Source organism: Hypoxylon trugodes (genome assembly GCF_022578975.1).
Source record: "Hypoxylon trugodes strain CBS 135444 unplaced genomic scaffold F4822scaffold_5, whole genome shotgun sequence".
In the NCBI taxonomy this organism is placed as follows: domain Eukaryota; kingdom Fungi; phylum Ascomycota; class Sordariomycetes; order Xylariales; family Hypoxylaceae; genus Hypoxylon; species Hypoxylon trugodes.
In genome coordinates, this window is record NW_026250020.1 from 903959 (window position 1) to 922360 (window position 18402).

General features: G+C 46.3%; 4 protein-coding genes across 4 annotated transcripts; 1 reads left to right on the top strand and 3 right to left on the bottom strand.

Annotated features, from left to right (window-relative positions):
- Positions 1–124: 124 nt before the first annotated feature.
- Positions 125–1489, bottom strand: F4822DRAFT_429043 (WD40 repeat-like protein; the record flags this gene model as incomplete). The annotated part of the gene is made up of 1 exon (XM_051461013.1): positions 125–1489. One exon carries the CDS (start codon positions 1487–1489, stop codon positions 125–127), a length of 1365 nt encoding a protein of 454 aa, XP_051314192.1.
- A 3511-nt stretch (positions 1490–5000) lies between these two features.
- Positions 5001–11154, top strand: F4822DRAFT_437330 (FAD dependent oxidoreductase-domain-containing protein; the record flags this gene model as incomplete). The annotated part of the gene is made up of 7 exons (XM_051462404.1): positions 5001–5219; positions 5276–6719; positions 6853–7226; positions 7257–7753; positions 9080–9233; positions 9270–10941; positions 11006–11154. The coding sequence occupies 7 exons, from the start codon at positions 5001–5003 to the stop codon at positions 11152–11154; spliced, it is 4509 nt and encodes a 1502-aa protein (XP_051314193.1).
- Positions 11155–12318: 1164 nt separating this feature from the next.
- Positions 12319–13074, bottom strand: F4822DRAFT_429046 (uncharacterized protein; the record flags this gene model as incomplete). Its single annotated transcript, XM_051461014.1, has 1 exon — positions 12319–13074. The coding sequence occupies one exon, from the start codon at positions 13072–13074 to the stop codon at positions 12319–12321; it is 756 nt and encodes a 251-aa protein (XP_051314194.1).
- Positions 13075–13134: 60 nt separating this feature from the next.
- Positions 13135–14133, bottom strand: F4822DRAFT_429047 (regulator of G protein signaling superfamily; the record flags this gene model as incomplete). The annotated part of the gene is made up of 1 exon (XM_051461015.1): positions 13135–14133. The coding sequence occupies one exon, from the start codon at positions 14131–14133 to the stop codon at positions 13135–13137; it is 999 nt and encodes a 332-aa protein (XP_051314195.1).
- Positions 14134–18402: the final 4269 nt, after the last annotated feature.

An 18402-nucleotide genomic window follows, 5' to 3' on the forward strand; every position in this document is an offset into this window, starting at 1 on the left:
TAGCTATAGAGCGTGGTATCTTTCTCGTGGTATGTATCGAGAATTAAGCCCCAGACATTATATACAGCTTCGAGTAATATATTCACTCTGACCCCCAATCAAACCCTTTTTCGTTGGTAGAAGATCATGATATAATCTGCCACGGTCGGACAATACCGTCGTCTCCTGTCGAGACTAGCATCTCCTCGATTCCCCTCCTCTCAGGTGGGCATCCTTGGTCGTATCGCTTACACCATGTTACATGGTTGACTTCGTATGGTCCGTGGGCGTTCTTTGTCGTTGATAATAACTTCCACTTGTAGGATTCGGATTCCTTAGGTTTGGTTCCGTTCTCCGTATGACCGTTAGTCATATGAACATCCCCATCTAGCTCTGCGGCTGCTTCGTCGTCTTCTGTCGCGTGTCGGGTGCCGTTTACTCCCTCCTTGTCCTCGCGGTATACTGCGATAATACCATCACTTCCCGTACTCGCCACCATACCCGACTCGGGGCTCCAAGCAGCCGAGTATATATCCCTCGTATGTGCCGTCGGCAATACAGCGGTACACTCCCACTCCTCCTTTAGGGATCTGCGCATGGTATTCGGTATACCCCCCAAACCACCCCACACATGTTGCGGCCTATCCTCTTCCTCATCCTCCTCTTCTTTCAACGTCCATATCCTCACAGTCTTATCCGCGCTCCAAGACATCAACCTCGGGAACCGTTGCCCCCTAGGTTTCGGCTCCCACTGCAAACCCCAGACAGTCCCTTCATGCCCCTCAAGCACCGCAACACAAACCCACTCCTGCTCACTCTCCTCACGCCACACACGCACCGTATTATCATAACTCGCGCTCGCAAGCACATCACTACTATACCTCCCCCTCCTCCCGCTCCGATTAACCTCGGGACACCAAGCCACGGCCTTGACATCACCTTCATGTTCATTAAGCACCGCCACCGTCTCCCACTCATCATCATCCTCATTCGCGCCTACATCCTCCCAAATCCAGACCGATTTATCGCGGGAACAAGTCGCTAGGAACTGTCCCGTAGGTGAAAAACTCACGGATTTGATCTCGGAGTCCTGACCGTCGAGTATGATTATCAACTCCCAATCTTTGTCCGCGGGATCTTTATCACTATCCGAATCCCCCGTGACTTCAACCTCCAGACCGTCGTCACCTTGGGGCGAAGAATCGTCATTCCACCGCCATAATCCCGCCGTAGAATCGAAACTCCCGGTTACGAGACACAGTTTATGAGGTGGTAGGTTCGGCTTCCAACTTGTGCTGCGCACGGAGCGTTCATGGCCGTTGGTTAACGCGCTGTGCGCCGAGAGCGTCGAGAGCGAGAATACGGTTACGGATTTTTGGTGCGCGGTTGCTAGGAGGGGGAGGGTTGGATGTGGTATTGATTGCCAGGCGCGTTGGTAGAGGTCGGGTTTGAAGGGTGGGAGTGGTGCGAGGGTTACGGTTGACGAGGCCGATGACGGGGGTGGAGGCATTTTGTTGTGTTTGGGGACCCGGGCGCGGGTCTGGGGATTGGTGTTTCGGGTATTGGATTTTGAGGTTTGTTATTCAATTATTTGTCTTCTAGTGTATGCGATACTATTAATTGTCTTCGCGATAACGAAAGTTCTTGTGGGATGGGTGATTAACGGCGTGAGGATAGAGAATGGGATTGAACATGTTGAAAAATCGGCGAATTAGTTAATCGCTATTAGTTGACTTATCGCACCCTTGGGTGACTGACGTATGCGGGGCATATAGTGGGGTTAACCCTGGCACTTTGGCGGGGTCGGGACCTGTAAGAATACAAAGGTATTAAACGTCTACTATAAGCATGGTAAGTGAAGTTAAATAAAAGGGATACTTATTATGGATACATAATGCGACAATTAAACTGCATTATTATTTGGGTGTCTAATTTTTATGTTGATCGTTAACTGAAGCGTACCTCTTGTTAAACTGAAAATCGGATCTAGTGAGGATGCTATTATCTTTGTTCTAATTTGTGGGCCTAGAAACGTCCTTTCTAAATGCTCTTGTAAATTAGGTGCCTAGGTACCTATAATAGTTTATAAATAGTCGTAGTTAAGACGTTGGTGGTAGAATAATAAGACTATCCGTCGAAGACACCAATTTTAGGGACTGAAACTTCATATCATTGACACCTTCTACTGTCTATGATTAAAATGTTCAGCTCTTGTCTGATGATCTGGGTTTTATCTCAAAATCTCGACTATCTGACAATCTTGGACTGCTGGGTTAGGGGTTGGCCATGGTTATATTGATAGGAGGACGGAGTCCCGCGCAATCAAGAGAAGCTCGAGGAATCCTTCACAACTTGTTGCTGATATGTCCACGGGTATATCGGCTATCACTTTTGGCAGCTTTGGTAATTTCTACGGCAGGGACTAGGTTTTCCCTTAGCATCCCTATGAGGTAAATAGGTAAAGGTGGCTGGCGTCGTACACTCCACCCCTGAGCCTAGACTATATTGGCCAAAAGCAAATCTACAAAAATCTGCTCAACGATGACAAGTAATTGGCCTAGAAAGAACACGGCATTTACCGTCACATACCAGAACCCTCGAATAATCTATCGGTTTGTCCCTCCAAGAGCCACACCGGTGAGAGCTAGCCCTGATTGCCTAAGGGGCTTGAGCCACTCAACCATATAATTCGGCATGTCACTTCGCCGAGTTTTGTATTAAGTGTCTAGGTAACATATATCCCGTCCGTTGTGCAGTTGTCGGCTCAGGCGGCGAATGAAAGGATATGAGAGTCCTAAGGATGCAGATAAATACGCGTCAGCTTTGTGCCTAGAACATACTCATGAGCCTCGCTACTTGAGCTGCCTCATCGATTGGAAGGTGTTCGTAAACCATTAGCGGCCACTAATCGTGAACCAAAACAGCTGAAGCCGAGCATCTAGTCAGTAGATGCAAGATCTAGATTCTTCATATCTATTAATATAGCTTCATTAATAATATAGTTGTGCCTTCTATCAGTATAGTCACATCATTTGAATAGAAGTCAATCGCGGCGGAATAATCCTGACTGCTTTGGGGCATCATAACAAGTCATCGACGCCATATTTTCGTAGCGACTGCGGGAGTCTATATGTTTTGATGGTAGGAACTGAGCATAATAGCACTTATCTAGGTAGTCGAATCTTTGCTGGAGTGACGAGTATGTGTGCTTGATGAGCTACTTATGGCATTATTGGCCTTAATTGAATGGTGGCACGGGGACTCCGAGCGGATAATTGAGATCACTTCCCCAGCAACCCGGTGAACGAGTTGATCGACACCGGTTTCATTAGCAGTTATTGTACCCAATCATGTATCCCAATGGAAAAGAAATACCTGCCTTATCTAATAAATGGCGTCCGGTTAAAACATTTGTGGCGTGTCGATCCCTTCCCTTCCACGATGAGCTAGCGATCGAACCTAGGCGAAGAGCCAACGCATAACATTGTAAAATAACACAAGGTCTAGACAAGTTTAGTGGCAGGGGAGCTGTCGAAAACCTGATAAAAATGGGAAGGAAAAGAAATACGTTGTAAGCCGGAAGGTCAAATCAGATGATGAGGCTCCCTTCGAGACCAAACAACTGGGAATGAAATATCTGAATGCAACGTAACTAAGCTAGGGGTCAGGGGAAAGAGAGATCTAACCTTACCCTGCAGCGTCGAAGAATCCCTGCTTATCCTGCCCTGCAAAGGGATCAGGGTGTTCTTATGTTCTACACCTAATTCATGTAAATGTTATACATATAGTCCGGGATTCGTCCTTTTAGGGTCGCCGACCAGCTACCTCTCGGGGTTCCTTCGGCGGTTTGTAGATGATACACATATGTAGCGAAGGACTGTATTGATGTTTTGATGGCTAGTACTGAGTTCTAGGTGATTATTTGGCTTCTCCGAAGACTAAAAAGCGGAAAAGTCCGAACAATAACATATATTGCGGAATATGCCAGATAGGTCATGCCGGTGATATGGTTGTTAAATTGGGAACCCATAGAAAAAGATAGGGAGGTGAAGATAATCTGAATTTCGGGGATTAGATTTCGCCTTGTGGGACGAATTGCAAATGTGACACAGGATCTGAGGATCTCCCTTCAGCAGGATCTCCTATCCGTAAATGGCTGTGTCCTTAAAGAGACTTAGGGTAAGTAATCACATCCCTTAGGTTTATCTTCATTGGTTTGTCGCACTGAACTTCACGTAACTATAGCACACATTAGCAGTCACCAATACTAGGGAAGTAAGCTAGCCCCGGGGCTTCTACGGTATACAATGCGGAGATTACCAGCCTGCGTATGGATTGTAGAAGATCCGAATGCCTTATCTATTGTTGGTAAATGTGTCGAAGGCGCTTTAGACCATTGTGCTGGAACTTCAATGATTAGTATAACGTCCATGGTCTAGTGTTTGCTTTTACTACTATCTTTGAAAAAGAAAACATACCCAATAGCGATACTTACCGTGAAACTTCGGTCCACATCGAAATTGGTCCCTTCGAGACTATTGATTGAGACAGTGCTGCTATAATTGTTTGCGCTACGCGTCGTGACCTGTTATGGTATTTCTATATCTCGTAGAACCTAAGGACGTCATCAACTTGAGCTTTGCTTCTAGGTTAGCATATTAATGTGATAGAGTGATAATATAACTGGTTAAGCGCAGCGTCACTTTCCGACCCCCGCATGAGCCAGGTCACCTTCGATTATGCCCAACCGTGTCTAAGATTACACCTCGGCCTCAGCTCGCATGTGTTAACTAGGTATTCCCAGGTTAGATACTATCGCCCGTTGGCATATTTGCCCCGATGGTTAGGTCCTCGGGTTCTCACGCCAGTAGGTTCTGATTGGGTTCTAGGTCTTTTAACGAACTTCGTCCCTCATGAGTATCGTCATGATGTTCTTATGAGTAATAACTTTGATCTATGATTGAAGTTGTCTCGTCCCCAAGCATCCATGTGGCCATCGACACAAAGGCACGACTTTCACGATGTCAATAGATGAAGACTTACTGTCGCGATACCAAGGCCAGATCGTTCTTCGGTCCTTTCGAGCTGGATTTGTGATTCTAAGTTATGTTGTCTCTTGCATCGGAGCAACTTTAACATTCGAACTCCTCAACCGACGTACATCTCGCAATGGATTATTCAATCATATCATGCTTGTTACTGCTGCGGTAGCGATGGGCGGTGTTTCGATTTGGTCTATGGTAAGACTCCATGTTGTACCCGTAAAGAGAGCACATCATTGACTGACCGGTCGTAGCACTTCGTTGGGAACCACGCAATTATCTTGGGTAACGGTGAACCTGAACTCCGCATCAACTTTTCCAACGGCGCTTCCGCACTTTCTTTCCTCCTACCAGTAATTGTACTTCTGCTAGCATTTGTAGCTATTGGCGCAAACTACACTGTCTCGCGGTGGCGGATCATTCTGGGAGGTGTGCTTGCTGGTGCCGGCGTCTGTGGGATGCACTATTTGGGAAATGCTTCCATTAACAATTACCACTGCGTATACGACAACGCGTACGTCATTGGAGCCGCCTTCATTGCAGTGTTCGATAGCATATTAGCTCTGTCGCTGTTTTTCGTCTTTAGAGCGTCTTGGACGAATTCATGGTGGAAACGAGTACTATCGGCTTTTCTGCTGGCGGGTGCGGTGTCAGGGATGCATTGGGTGGCCGCTATAGGCACCAACTATCGCTTGAAACATCTTAATGAGAGCAGCCAGAACTCCCAAATCCATGCCCTCATACTTGTTGTCTGCATAGCGGTACTTGCTGCCTTATTTATAGCAGGTTCCATCATCTACGCAATGTGGATCATGAGGCATAACGCGAGGAAAGTCCAGAAAGTCGTTTTAGCTACCGCGGTGTTCGACACGTCGGGGAGGATCTTGGTAAACCCGGACGGCTTACTGCCGAGTGAGAAGATTACCGATGCCTACGTGGAACAGGCTCAAGGGGATATATTCAGTGTCGCCCATCCTCTTTTCCATTGGATGTTTCAAGTTTCTCGGGATTGGAATAGCGTGAGCGGCATGGTTGGTAGAATGACCAAGCATTTGGCGCGGTTGCCCAAGGGAATCCGCGATAGCAAGGCTCGCCTAGTCGACGACGACGGGCAACCCATCGAAAATTACGAAACTATCTTTCGGGAATCATTTTGTGTTGCGGCAGCGAATTTAGCAGCTAAGTTGAAAGAGCAACTTGTCGACGTTGGTGTTTTATGGGACGAGATCTTGACTGCTGGAACCGACGGAGCATCTCAAAAATCCGATCGAAATATCGACCAAATATTAGAAAAAGGCACTTACGGCAAATCTGATGAAGGGGGTAAGACTCGGTTTCTGCGATCGCAGGAACACGGACGTGGCATTCTCATGTTCTTGGTTCGCCGTCTTGAACATCCTCACGAGGTGAATCGACTAGAAGCTGCGGGTTTCCGCTTTGCAGAGATACATCAGGTATGCGGGATTATTGGATCTCGTATGCAAGTGAAGTCTCGGGATTTCAACGGAAAGTTGGCCAATATGGCAACCTTCGCTAGAGGCAATATGATCATGGAGCCTGGCGTACATCTCGGTTTCTTTGGCGTTAAGGCACGTGTGGGAAGCTTCGGTTTTGATATAATAACCAAGAGAGGTGCTCGAAACTTGCTCCCTAATATGCCAATACATCTCGAGCGTCTCGAGCCATGGCAGATGGATGGTATGTTTATCTTCATGAATTTTTCTTCATCGCTATGATCTATATTGGGTTCGAGCTCGTGGCGCTTGCGAGCTTGGTCTCGTAGCAGGGATCTGTTCCCAAATCAAACAAATTACTGACTTCGATGACATAGTTATCCGCAAGTTTGAGAGAACGAATGTCCCTCTCCTCTTGCAGGGTCTCGGCGCACTAAAGAAGCTCTCCCCTCGGGAGATGATATTTGCCTCTAGGCTATCTGACGCTCTCAACGGGCTTCGTGCTTGGATAGATGATCCAATCTTCGATGAGGCCGTACTAACCTCCAAGGTGGTCCAAGTACCTTGTCGAACCCAGAAATCTTGCACAATGATTGTCTTGTGCATGATGATGCCGATCCATACCACTTTCAGCAGTCCCAGATGCGAATTTGCGCCATTGAATTTCTTCAAGGTTCACCAGATGTCGTATAAAAATTCGTCTCAACTTGCTGCCTTTACGCGCCACGTGCATCGGGAATTATCACCGATTGTAAGTACGCCATCGATTAAACAGCCACAGGCAGCATATCAACGGGTCGGTCGGGTTATCTCTTGGAGTCGCTTGCGCTCATTAGGCCGAGCCGGACGGCCTAACTCTCATGTTTATTCTGTTGTTGATGGCGATGAGATCCAAGCCAAATCAACCCGGAAATCGTCCAACCGTAATTCGGTTTATTCCGATTCTACGAAGAAGTTCTGGAACCAAAATCCCCGCGACAGCAAAATGTCTCACAATGACATGATGTCTGACGAAGAGGTAACACACGAACCCCTGTCGTTAGGCGGTATCATGGTGTCGCAGGAAATTCAGGTTGACATACGACAAATCGACGACGTCGGTGGTGGTTCATCTGCCTTATTGAAACCTGCGGCGAAGACAGACCGCGTAACAATGGTTAAGGCTGGGATGGGCTTCGACTTCGAGATGGAGGGTTTACCTGAGACAGATATGCTTACCGGGCAACCCTTTGGCTCAGCTATAGTTGAACACGAGAAGACTAATAGCGAGGTAATCACGTTCGTCGATGAACTATTTACTATTTGCGTCGACGCACTCTGACGAAGAATTTTTTTATGTTCTATGAAATGAGTTTAATTACTAATGAGAAAGAGATGGAAGGTATATAATATCCACGGAATAAGGTTATGAAAATATGTACAATCCTGTTTATACATGTATATGTATGTATGTGAGACAGTGTAACTAAATACATAATTGAGACATAAAACATAAAATAAGACTCATACCTATATGCAAGCTTGGGAACTTTTGAGTTTCGAGTTGCACATGTGCATGCTGAGTAAGTTGGGGAAGTGTCGGGTGTCACCCTATGACCTCAACGATTATACGAAAGTGGTTATCCGTACCTTACGCGATTGCCATTGGCTATAAGCAGGGCAAGATGAGGAGAGTGCGCACGTGGAGAAAAGCAACTACGACCAGTGGATTACCCCTATTTTTTCATACATATGTATTAATTGAAAGGGGCATCCATGGAGCACCTGACGATGTTCCCTGGTCGAGATCGTAAGATGGCATTTACAAACACCAATCCTTGGACAAATCTAATTCGAAAATGGGAATATTGCATTCAATAATTTCTTCCATGTTGATTGATGGGATATCTAACACCGAGCTGGGCATTCTTAGCTAAAAGCTTCTATTCCCTGTTCAATCTAGTTGAAACCCGATAAATACATATAATCCTTTTACAAGATGCGCGGTTTACTTTTACCGAGTCCAGCCGTCCCAACAGCGTTGCCGCATCCCTAATTATGGGGCATGTGGGGTATGAGCCGCTGCTCCCTTCTCACTTCGGAGTGGGAGCTGCAGCCACCAGCCCTTCCGCAAGCTAATTACACGACTAAGAACGAGCCTTCCTCCATATTTCTCTCGGCGTAACCTTGTATCTGATAGGGAAACAATGTTGATATCAACTTTTACACGTACGTCGTCTCCATCCTTCCTACAACTTTTTTTTTTTCTTTCTCTCTTTCTCCACTAACAGGAGTAGCGAGAGACGGCGTGGTCACCACCCCACGCTGTGACAACACCATCTAACTTCACTAGGATCGTGAGCAAAATTTGCCTGCTCTTTTTTACTTTCCTATCTCTAGCAAACATTTCGGACCTAAGTTACACAAACCTGGATTGAGGTCATTTTTTTTCTTTACCGGCAACCGACCTGCCGACAACAAAGGGCATACCTGTCCCCCTCCCCCCTCCCTCCATCCCTTCATACAGCTAAAGCTGGGGAAATCCGACCTACTTAGTTTTTACGTTCGTTCGTGTTAAATCCACCTCGCTACCATCATGGCGTCTCGACTTGCGAGAGGATTGAGGCGCATTGCCATTCCCACTACAATTGCCGCGGTTGGTGGTGGTGCCATTCTCTACTCGTACCGTCCCCGAAATATCCCCGGTTTCGAAGGCGCCGCCGTTCCTCCTCCTATCTACGGTGCAGATGGCACATTTAAGCTCCCTCGATTTCCCAAGGTGAAATCGCGGGAGGAACAGATTGCTGATCTACAGAAGAGTGGTAAAGAGGAGGAGGAATATGATATGCTTGTTATTGGTGGTGGAGCTACTGGTGCCGGTGTTGCTTTAGACGCTGTTACTCGAGGATTGAAAGTAGCAGTTGTCGAGCGGGATGATTTCAGCAGCGGTACCAGTAGTAAGAGCACCAAGCTTGTTCACGGCGGTGTAAGATATTTGGAAAAAGCTGTATGGAATTTGGACTATAATCAATACCTGTTGGTCAAAGAGGCTCTTAAGGAACGCAAATACTTCTTGCAAACCGCCCCCCATCTCAGTTCGTGGTTGCCTATCATGTTGCCTCTCGACAAATGGTGGAAGGCACCGTATTATTGGGCAGGTACTAAATTTTATGATTTCCTTGCCGGTAGTGAAGGTATTGAGAGCTCCTACTTTTTAACTAGGAGCAAAGCACTCGATGCATTTCCTATGCTGAAACAAACGGACCTTGTTGGCGCTCTAGTCTATTACGATGGTGCTCATAACGACTCGAGAATGAACGTCTCGATTGCAATGACTGCAGCAGTATATGGAGCCACCGTACTCAACCACGCCGAGGTAACTGGTCTTCTGAAAAATGACGGTGGCAAGTTATGTGGTGCTCAAGTGACGGATTTGATTACCGAACGCAACGGTAAGAAATCTGATCCGATTACTGTCAAGGCTAAGTGTATTGTCAACTGTACTGGTCCTTTCACCGACTCGATACGAAAGCTCGACGACCAGGAGTGCAAGGAGATCGTTGCGCCAGCTTCTGGTGTCCACGTCATTTTACCTGGTTACTACAGTCCCTCGAACATGGGTCTGATCGACCCTTCAACTTCTGACGGCCGAGTTATCTTCTTCTTACCTTGGCAAGGCAACACAATCGCTGGTACAACTGATGAACCGACATCTATCTCCCCGAACCCATTACCTGATGAGAAGTCAATTCAGTGGATTCTGAACGAAGTCAGTCACTACTTGTCTCCCGATATCAGTGTCCGCCGCGGTGATGTGCTTGCAGCCTGGGCAGGTATCCGTCCTCTTGTTAAAGATCCTAAGGCAAAGAACACAGAATCACTCGTCCGAAACCACCTTGTCGATATCTCTAGCTCCGGCCTCGTCACATGCGCAGGTGGAAAATGGACAACATACCGACAAATGGCAGAGGACTGTGTGGACGCGGCAGTCAAGGAATTCAACCTCCCCACCAAGCCTTTCAGCAATGCCCCGCGCGTTAGCGGAACGGAAGCTATTGATGATGGCGCAATCCTAGATGGTACCTGCCAAACCCACCAAATTCGATTGGTTGGTGCCCACGGCTTTAGCAAAACTCTATTCATCAACCTTATCCAACATTTCGGAGTTGAGACCGAGGTTGCTAAGCACTTGACTGAGAGCTATGGCGACAGAGCCTGGACTGTTGCAGCTATGTGCAAGCCCACGGATCTGCGATTCCCCGCCAGAGGAGAGCGCGTCTCTCGTCTATACCCTTTCGTGGATGGCGAAATTCGATACGCCATCACCAATGAATACGCTCAGACCGCCGTCGACATCTTAGCGCGAAGAACGCGATTAGCTTTCCTAAACGCTCAGGCTGCGCTTGAATGCTTGCCCAAGATCATCGACATCATGAGCCAAGAATTGAAGTGGGACCGAGCTAGACAGGAACGGGAATGGAAAGAGAGTGAGTTACCAAGCATATTACAGACCTTTCAAATATGGAACGCGGAACGCTAACACATTCCTAGCCGTTGCATTTTTGCAATCAATGGGCTTGCCAGAACCGATGCTCACCGCAACGAGGGCCCAAATTGAAAAGGGCAAACTCGACTTCAGCTCTTCCCTTGAGTACAAGATGTACTCGAGACACGACAAGCCTCCCGTCGCAGAGGAGTAAGGGATAGTAAAAAAATTGGGACGGAGGGAGGAAACAGTACCTAAAGTGCCTAGAGAAGAAAAGTAATGTGGGGTTATACAACGGAAGATCCATAATCCTAAATCATAGACGGCCGGATGGAGTAATTCTGGCGTAGGGATATTTAAACTCATGGCAGGGAAAGAGGTATTTCATCATATATTCTGTTATGTATTCAAGAGGGCATTGCTGGGGCGATGTATTCTGTATCTGGGTACTTTTTATCAATTAACACATAAAACTGGAAATGGGTTTTGATAGTCGATAAATAAATGAAAAAGACTATGGACCACACGATTACTTATGATACTGGTACACGTAACCACTTAAGCATACCGGAGATATTGTGACTCCGTAAAAGTCATGACGTTGAGATAAGCCCAAGTCCCGGCTGACAGGTCAATTCCATATGAACAGACACCAGCCAGGTAAGTCAATCTACAAGACTTCTGTAATTAATTTATCGCACCGGAACATTTCACTCAGGTAGCAGCAGGCATAAAAATAATGATTTATAAGTTTTTTTATTATTCATATACATTGACCTTTCATACTATGTTCAAATGGCTTTCCTCCACATAGCCCCCAATCGACGATTATGGTATATCGACATGTATCCAAATCTTCTCATTCCTATCGCACATGCATCGGTGCGTCTGCTGCACATTGTGCTCATCTTATGAAGAAGTGTAACAAGAAACTGCCCTGTTTTAAAATACGCAGGGCAAGCTAAGTTGTGGGTGTAGGTTGGTAGCTAGGTAGATGAGCCCAATGTCATTCGCAGCTCCGATAGGGAAGGGGATATCTGCTGTACAACCCCAACCAAATAAAACTCCAAGATAACGTAATGTGAGCGGAAAGTCGTTTCGTCTAAAACCCAAGAACGCCTCGCCAAAGAATTTCCCAGTCTATGTGACCTGTTTGCCCCCGTGTATTTTGATGCTTGCCGCCCAAGGACACCGGTCGCCCAGTTGTCCCAATGATAACGCCGTTAACAAAAAAGATGATGAATGCTTCCCGAAACCAAGAATGATGATCATGCTCATGTAAATTTTCCAAGTGGTTTTCGAGGCTGGTACAGTCAACTCGACTCATTAATGTTGTCGTTTTATGAATATTAATGGCTCCAAGAGTAGGTGATTAGCTCTAGAAGCCGGAATTAATTCTTCTCCCCGACACTGAAAAGACACGATGGAGTAGACTTCGTCGACTACCATCGATTTTTCGACCCTGATGATAAGGACGAGGACACATGGAATCCATGCTAACTCGGCAACTCATCTTACGGTCGAGCTCTGCTTCCCAACCGTATGCGTCATCGACGGAATTAGCTCTTGTGAAGGCCTCTGAGTCAACGACGGTCATCGATGCATCGTCTCTTTCTTCATCGTGAGAGTTGCAGAGATAATTAGAATAGTCGCTATACCGGGTGTGACCAACAGTCGACACACTCATCCGATCGGTATCCGCTTCACTGAATAATGTTCCAGTTTCAGTGCCAGCGTCTGTTCCAGTATCGGTCTCGTATTCGAGATTTTCGACGGGTTCGGGATGAGACAAGAGGTGCAGCGGCGGGATCATAAACCCGCACGGCTGTGGTGATACTAGCGGAACACCTCTCGCTTCCGGCTCTTCGACCACTTTGGCAGGTATTTTTAAAGGTTTTGACGGTTTAACGCTACGGTGACGACCGCGGCCATTACACCCAATTGTAAGAGGTCCATTGTTTGAACACGCGCTCCGCGCTTTTACGGCCACACCACCCATAACATCTCCGCTGATAGTTTGAGGATAAATATGCAGTCCCGCAGCCACCCCGAGTGGAATCTGCAATCGTTGCCCGGGGTGAGGATCTTCCCAGGACGCAATTTCTCCGTTTACAGTCTTCTGCTTTGTAGGCATTGAGCTGTTTTTGTTGTCCACAGCAGTGGATAGGTCATGTGATGGTGTGACCTGTGACCCTCATAATGGGGATTGACTGGTAGATGATGAACTAGTACGGCGAGTGGATTTGCTCTTCCTAGATAATCCCAGCTTTGCTCCCATCTTCTTCCAGCTGTTTCCTGAGATCGCACGCTGTAAAGTGCTAGGGGATGTGCCTCCTGTGAAGTCAGAAGTGGGCGGTGTGGTAGGTGGTGTCATCGGCTCCAGTCCAGAAGTCGAGTTAGGACTGAAACTGTCATCAGTCATCAAATCGACATCTGTCGTATCCACTGATACAGAGCCCGATCGGTTGCCAGGTCCGCTACGGCCCATGATGAAAAGCGGGAGGTAGGATGTCCTGGGTGATTGACTTGCTTCATCCACGGGTGTCATATCCCTAGGTATTCGAAGGCGTGAGCGTCCTTGTCTGTAGTCTTGAGGTTCTTCCTCAGCGTGTAACTCCGTCGGAGTCGGAACTACAGACTCGAGGAAGGGGACTAAGACCGAATCATTGATTAATTCCCGAACAATCAAGGCTGCTTCGTCCAGCTCAGAAGGGTCGGGTGGGCTCGCTTTGCAGCAAGGAAGTCTCAGGAGGCGGTCGCGGACATGTGCTGGGAGGTTGACTTCTCGCGGTGCACATGGCATGATATAGGCGTCAATAACTTTCCGCCATAGTGAGCATATTTGCGCGGGACCATTAGGTGCTTGGCCTCGTGCGATTTGGTAGTACGCCTCTCGGTACCGGTCGGCTTCTGTGATGAATTCCAAAGTTTCTGAACAATGGTTTTGGGATAAGTATGCCATAAAAGAACTACGCGTCCATGGAGGCGGTGCTGTATCGGCAAGGATCTCATCTAGTGATGGCGGGTTGGCGAAAGGCGAGCCCGTCCGCGGTATGGCTAGGCTTGTCGGGCGCGATGTATCCATGGCGGTTTCTTGGTCCCAATTGTCAAATATTGATGATGGAGGCGTCAACTCCTGAGGAGACGTGTTTAGGTAGACCGGCGAATTCCCTCGTAATCTAGGCTTTCCCATTATTTCTTCGGGGTTGGCGGGAGAACAAGTATCGGGTAATCCGCCTGGCTGTGTCACTCTGAACAAACAGAGCCTCTTGCAGCGAATTTAGTCCAAGACAAGCTCTAAAGCCATGCAAAACTGATTGAATTGCAATTTAGCAAAACTGTCTGGTAACAATGTGGTGGCAATGCACGAGAAGCCGTCTTTAGCTTATCGTCAAGCAACCCTCATCATCTGCGGAAGCCCGTGTCCTCCTAGTTATCAAGTCCTTGCAGCCAATCAAAAAGCTCTCGCCTCAGGTCTGCGCGGGTAGAGACAGGAATCAAACAATTTTCAAAACAAATTGAAGTCAGTGGGCTGGCCAATATGCTGTGTTATATCCTTTTTCCCGATACAAACTTGTAGATCGAATACTGCACAACGGAATGATGTGATAGAAAGCAGCCAAGTTAAAACAAGAATCCTGTTTAATACAACTTGGGATGGTATCTATCAACAAAGAGATTAAACCACACTGGCGCAGATTTCATACAGGAACCACTGTTCTAATATCATAAAGTTCAGCAGTCTGAAGAAATCGAGACCAGAGTGATGGGTCCCGTTTGCTGGAGATTTCCGTGTCTGTAGCAGCAAGCCGATCCACTGTGGACTAGTAGTTGCTAGTAATTGTAGAACGTGATAGGATAGTATAGGCGATTATAGAGTTTCCCAGTCAGCAGCACTGCGCAATAGGCATGATGAGAGATATACGTTTATCTTGGCTCAGATTGATATACCCCGTACTGCTAGATAAGAGTCAGGTTTAAAAAGGCAAACCAGGCTTCTAACGCTTTTCTAGAGCGGAATGGTGCAACGAAACCAACAAGCAACGGTCGTTTTCTGTTTGACAGTGCACTGGTACGGCAGGCCTTGTGGAATGAGGGACGAGTAGGAAAAGCGCAGATAGTTCGCAACGAGGGACCAAGACAGTCACAACAGGTAAATCCACCAAGCGTAACAGCGGCGAGACAATTATTCAATAGAGAATGGTGGTGATGGCGTTGGTCGCGTTGGTACGGCCAAAAATGGATGAGGCGCTAAAGCGGGAAATTGTTGGTGGGATTTATTTCGTACGGGCGAATTAGTTGAGTCGTATGAGCAAGCAATTGGGGTATTTCCTCTAAATCCTGTAACGATTTCGCAGCGTAAACGAGAGGGCGTAATAGGCGGATTCGAAGCGGTATTTCGATGACAATGGCAAATGTAGATGTCGGCGATATAAAAGAGTGCTTCGGATCGAAAAAAAAAAATTTTTATTATTTTCAACGGTTTGAAAGTATGAAAAGTATGAAGTGAGGGATGTTGTAGGTAAAGTAAAAAGTAGGTAATGGTAGTATGTATGTATGTTAAGGTTAGCAGGGCGAAGACTTGGACAGGACGGCCAGAAACTCGAAACAGAAGGCGAGTGGGCAAGAGATGATTAAAGGGAAAAAGGGAGACAAGTACAGGTACCCAACCCTGGGATGATCAAGGTACCTCACGTATGGCGAATGACCGGGGTCTTGGACGGGTACCCCTTTAACCTTGCAGTGGAACTTGTGACTAAGAAATTCTATACAATGTACTTTTGAGTGTACCTACATGGATACCCCAGCTCTACATCTCCCTCTGCCAAGTACGTAGATACTTAGGTACTTGAGTATATACCTACAAAAACACCATACGTCTTTGCATTTTTAATCCTGACTCTACAATCAGTCAGTATCCATATTATATTATCTTAGTAAAGAGAGTGTCATGGACTCTTATCAACTATATTAACTCTGTATATTTGCAAGTCAACAAGCCATTTGGCATTGCGATAATAATTTTTATGGAGGTATTTCAGAATTGAAAGATGGGGTCCTTTTTGAGAAAGGGGAAAGAGACATGGAAAGAGTAGATTGGAGATCGGGTTGGGCGAAAGCCGTCCGGGTTCCATCTCAATTACCATTTACTTGTATCTTCGCCCACAGTTGGCTCTCTCTCTCTCTCCTCTCTCTATTCTCTCTATCTCCTCATTTACATGCGCAATACATTAACATTAATAATACAACATCACCTAAATCGTTTATCATGTTTATGGACTTTATTAAGGACCCAATAGCAAGGTTATGAGATTTATATAATAGTGGTGTTAGACTTAGTGCCGCTTTGTTGTGATTGTCCATCGCCTCCAGTATAATAAATGTTAGGTTTCGAAGCCTTACCTAACTGTCTGCCTGATTATTCTAATCCTGCTGTCATCCCACCAGCGAAGCGCTCGCTGTCTTTGCCTGTGCCTCTCAGTTGGCCCGCCCCAGTTCGCTTCAGCCAGACAAAAGGAAGGACTTTAGAAGACTGCGTACTGTACTACGTACTATGGTACTATGGGTACATATGTACTCATGGTATCGAGAGAGAGGGTGGCGCGACGCTAGAACGGCGCTAGAAGAAGCAGAACCATGCTAGTGGACCAATCACATGGGAGATTCCAATCGCATCCGAGAATTCTCGTACTCATGCGGAATAGTCCGTCAACACCCCTGTTCATTTTAGCCGTACATAATAAAGCGGCGAGGGATGATGGAAGAATGCTAGAAGCACCTGATGATGCAGATAAAGCCAATCAAGGACTACAGGTGATTGTTCTTGGTGGGGTAACAGTCAAGTTAGTTGATATCACTAAGAAAACTCCAGCGCTATTGGGCGGTCCAAGCCCACCTAATATCCATCGTTATGTTTAATGTATTTCTTAGGTATCTTAGTAGGTATACATAATACCTACAAGCAACAACTCGAATTCGAATCAAATGCTGTTATTATGAAAAAAAATCAAGGTCAAAAAAACGTGGCTACGTTAGATATGTAGGTCGACCATAATACATACATTGATTTTCTGACAATTGCCACTCGAGCGATTTAAATGAACAAAATGAGCGACATAACTGCATACGCGTAACCAGGCGCAATAAAATTAGAGTCAAGTCGATCGAGAGGATAGAGGATAGAGGAAGTGAAAGCGACGATGGCATCATCAACAAATCGACACTAGTTATGAAACTTAATATTCATACCCCTGACCGATATCCAATGTACATCTATACTTCCATATATCCATATGTACATTTATACAAAAACAGCATTACATACTATGAAGAGATTGTCGATCTCTAAGGTCGGTCTGTCTTAAACACTATCGTATCGTATTGCAGATATTTCTGTATGTCATGCAGATTCTTTCTGTCGTACAAAAAAAAAGAATTTATTTTGCTCCCGATTATCATTCGACAACCTACCACAGCGGATATTACAGCACCTGAGGGTTATCGGACGATTTTAAGTCGACCGTGTCGAATGGATACTCCCAATCACCAATACACCATAAACACAGTACACACTCACATTACGAAAGATTTCCAGATTCGGTAGACCAAAAGAATATTCTTTGATATTCCCCTATTTTCAACCATCTTCTCTTTTTTTACTTACCCCTCCAAGCAAATCATTCGCGCGTTGTATCTCATGATCGCTACGCAATGTGACTGGCTAGGTTGATATTATCCTAGATGAATACAGTATCATTGCCCCCCAAATCATAATTGGACGCACGCGACTGTTGGGGCCAAGCTTTTTCGGCAGACGCTATTAATATTAGATTGCGAGACCCGGAAGAGCCATTCATATACGATCGCTTGATAGCAATCACATTTTCTCTCGATAGGAAAATTTCGAAGTTTTTTAGCTGTAGCTGATTGATTAATATCCATCCACACAGGCAGACAGGAACAGAGTCATATCTGCCTATCTCTGTCAAATTCTGATAGCGATATTGTATCACTAATAGACGCGCAAGCCGCGTAAGTAGAAAAAATGGTCGAGAGGCATACATACTATGTAGATCATTGTCTGCCAGTTGAAAGAGAGGGTGGCCGGCAGTTGGTGAGCACGCAAGGTAGCATCAGTGTTTCGCCCTCATCCGCCAACCACTTGCGAAATGCGAAATGCATAGTGGACGCCCGGAACGAGAGGATGCCAGTTTGCATCATTGGACATAAGCGTAGTTCAAAACCGCCGTCTTACACCCCGTCTACCAACCCGTCCCCCAGGGCCGCTACTCGGGAAACTCGATGGGAATGAATTGAGTCAAGATCGGCTACCTAGTCTATGCAGGACACAGGCATAGCATATATTAGCACATGCTTGGAGAATGTCCATTTTCTCAAAACAGTTTCGACCCCACCCGATAAGGGCAAGGGACAAGAATCTTAAACGGACCCAGGAGCGAGA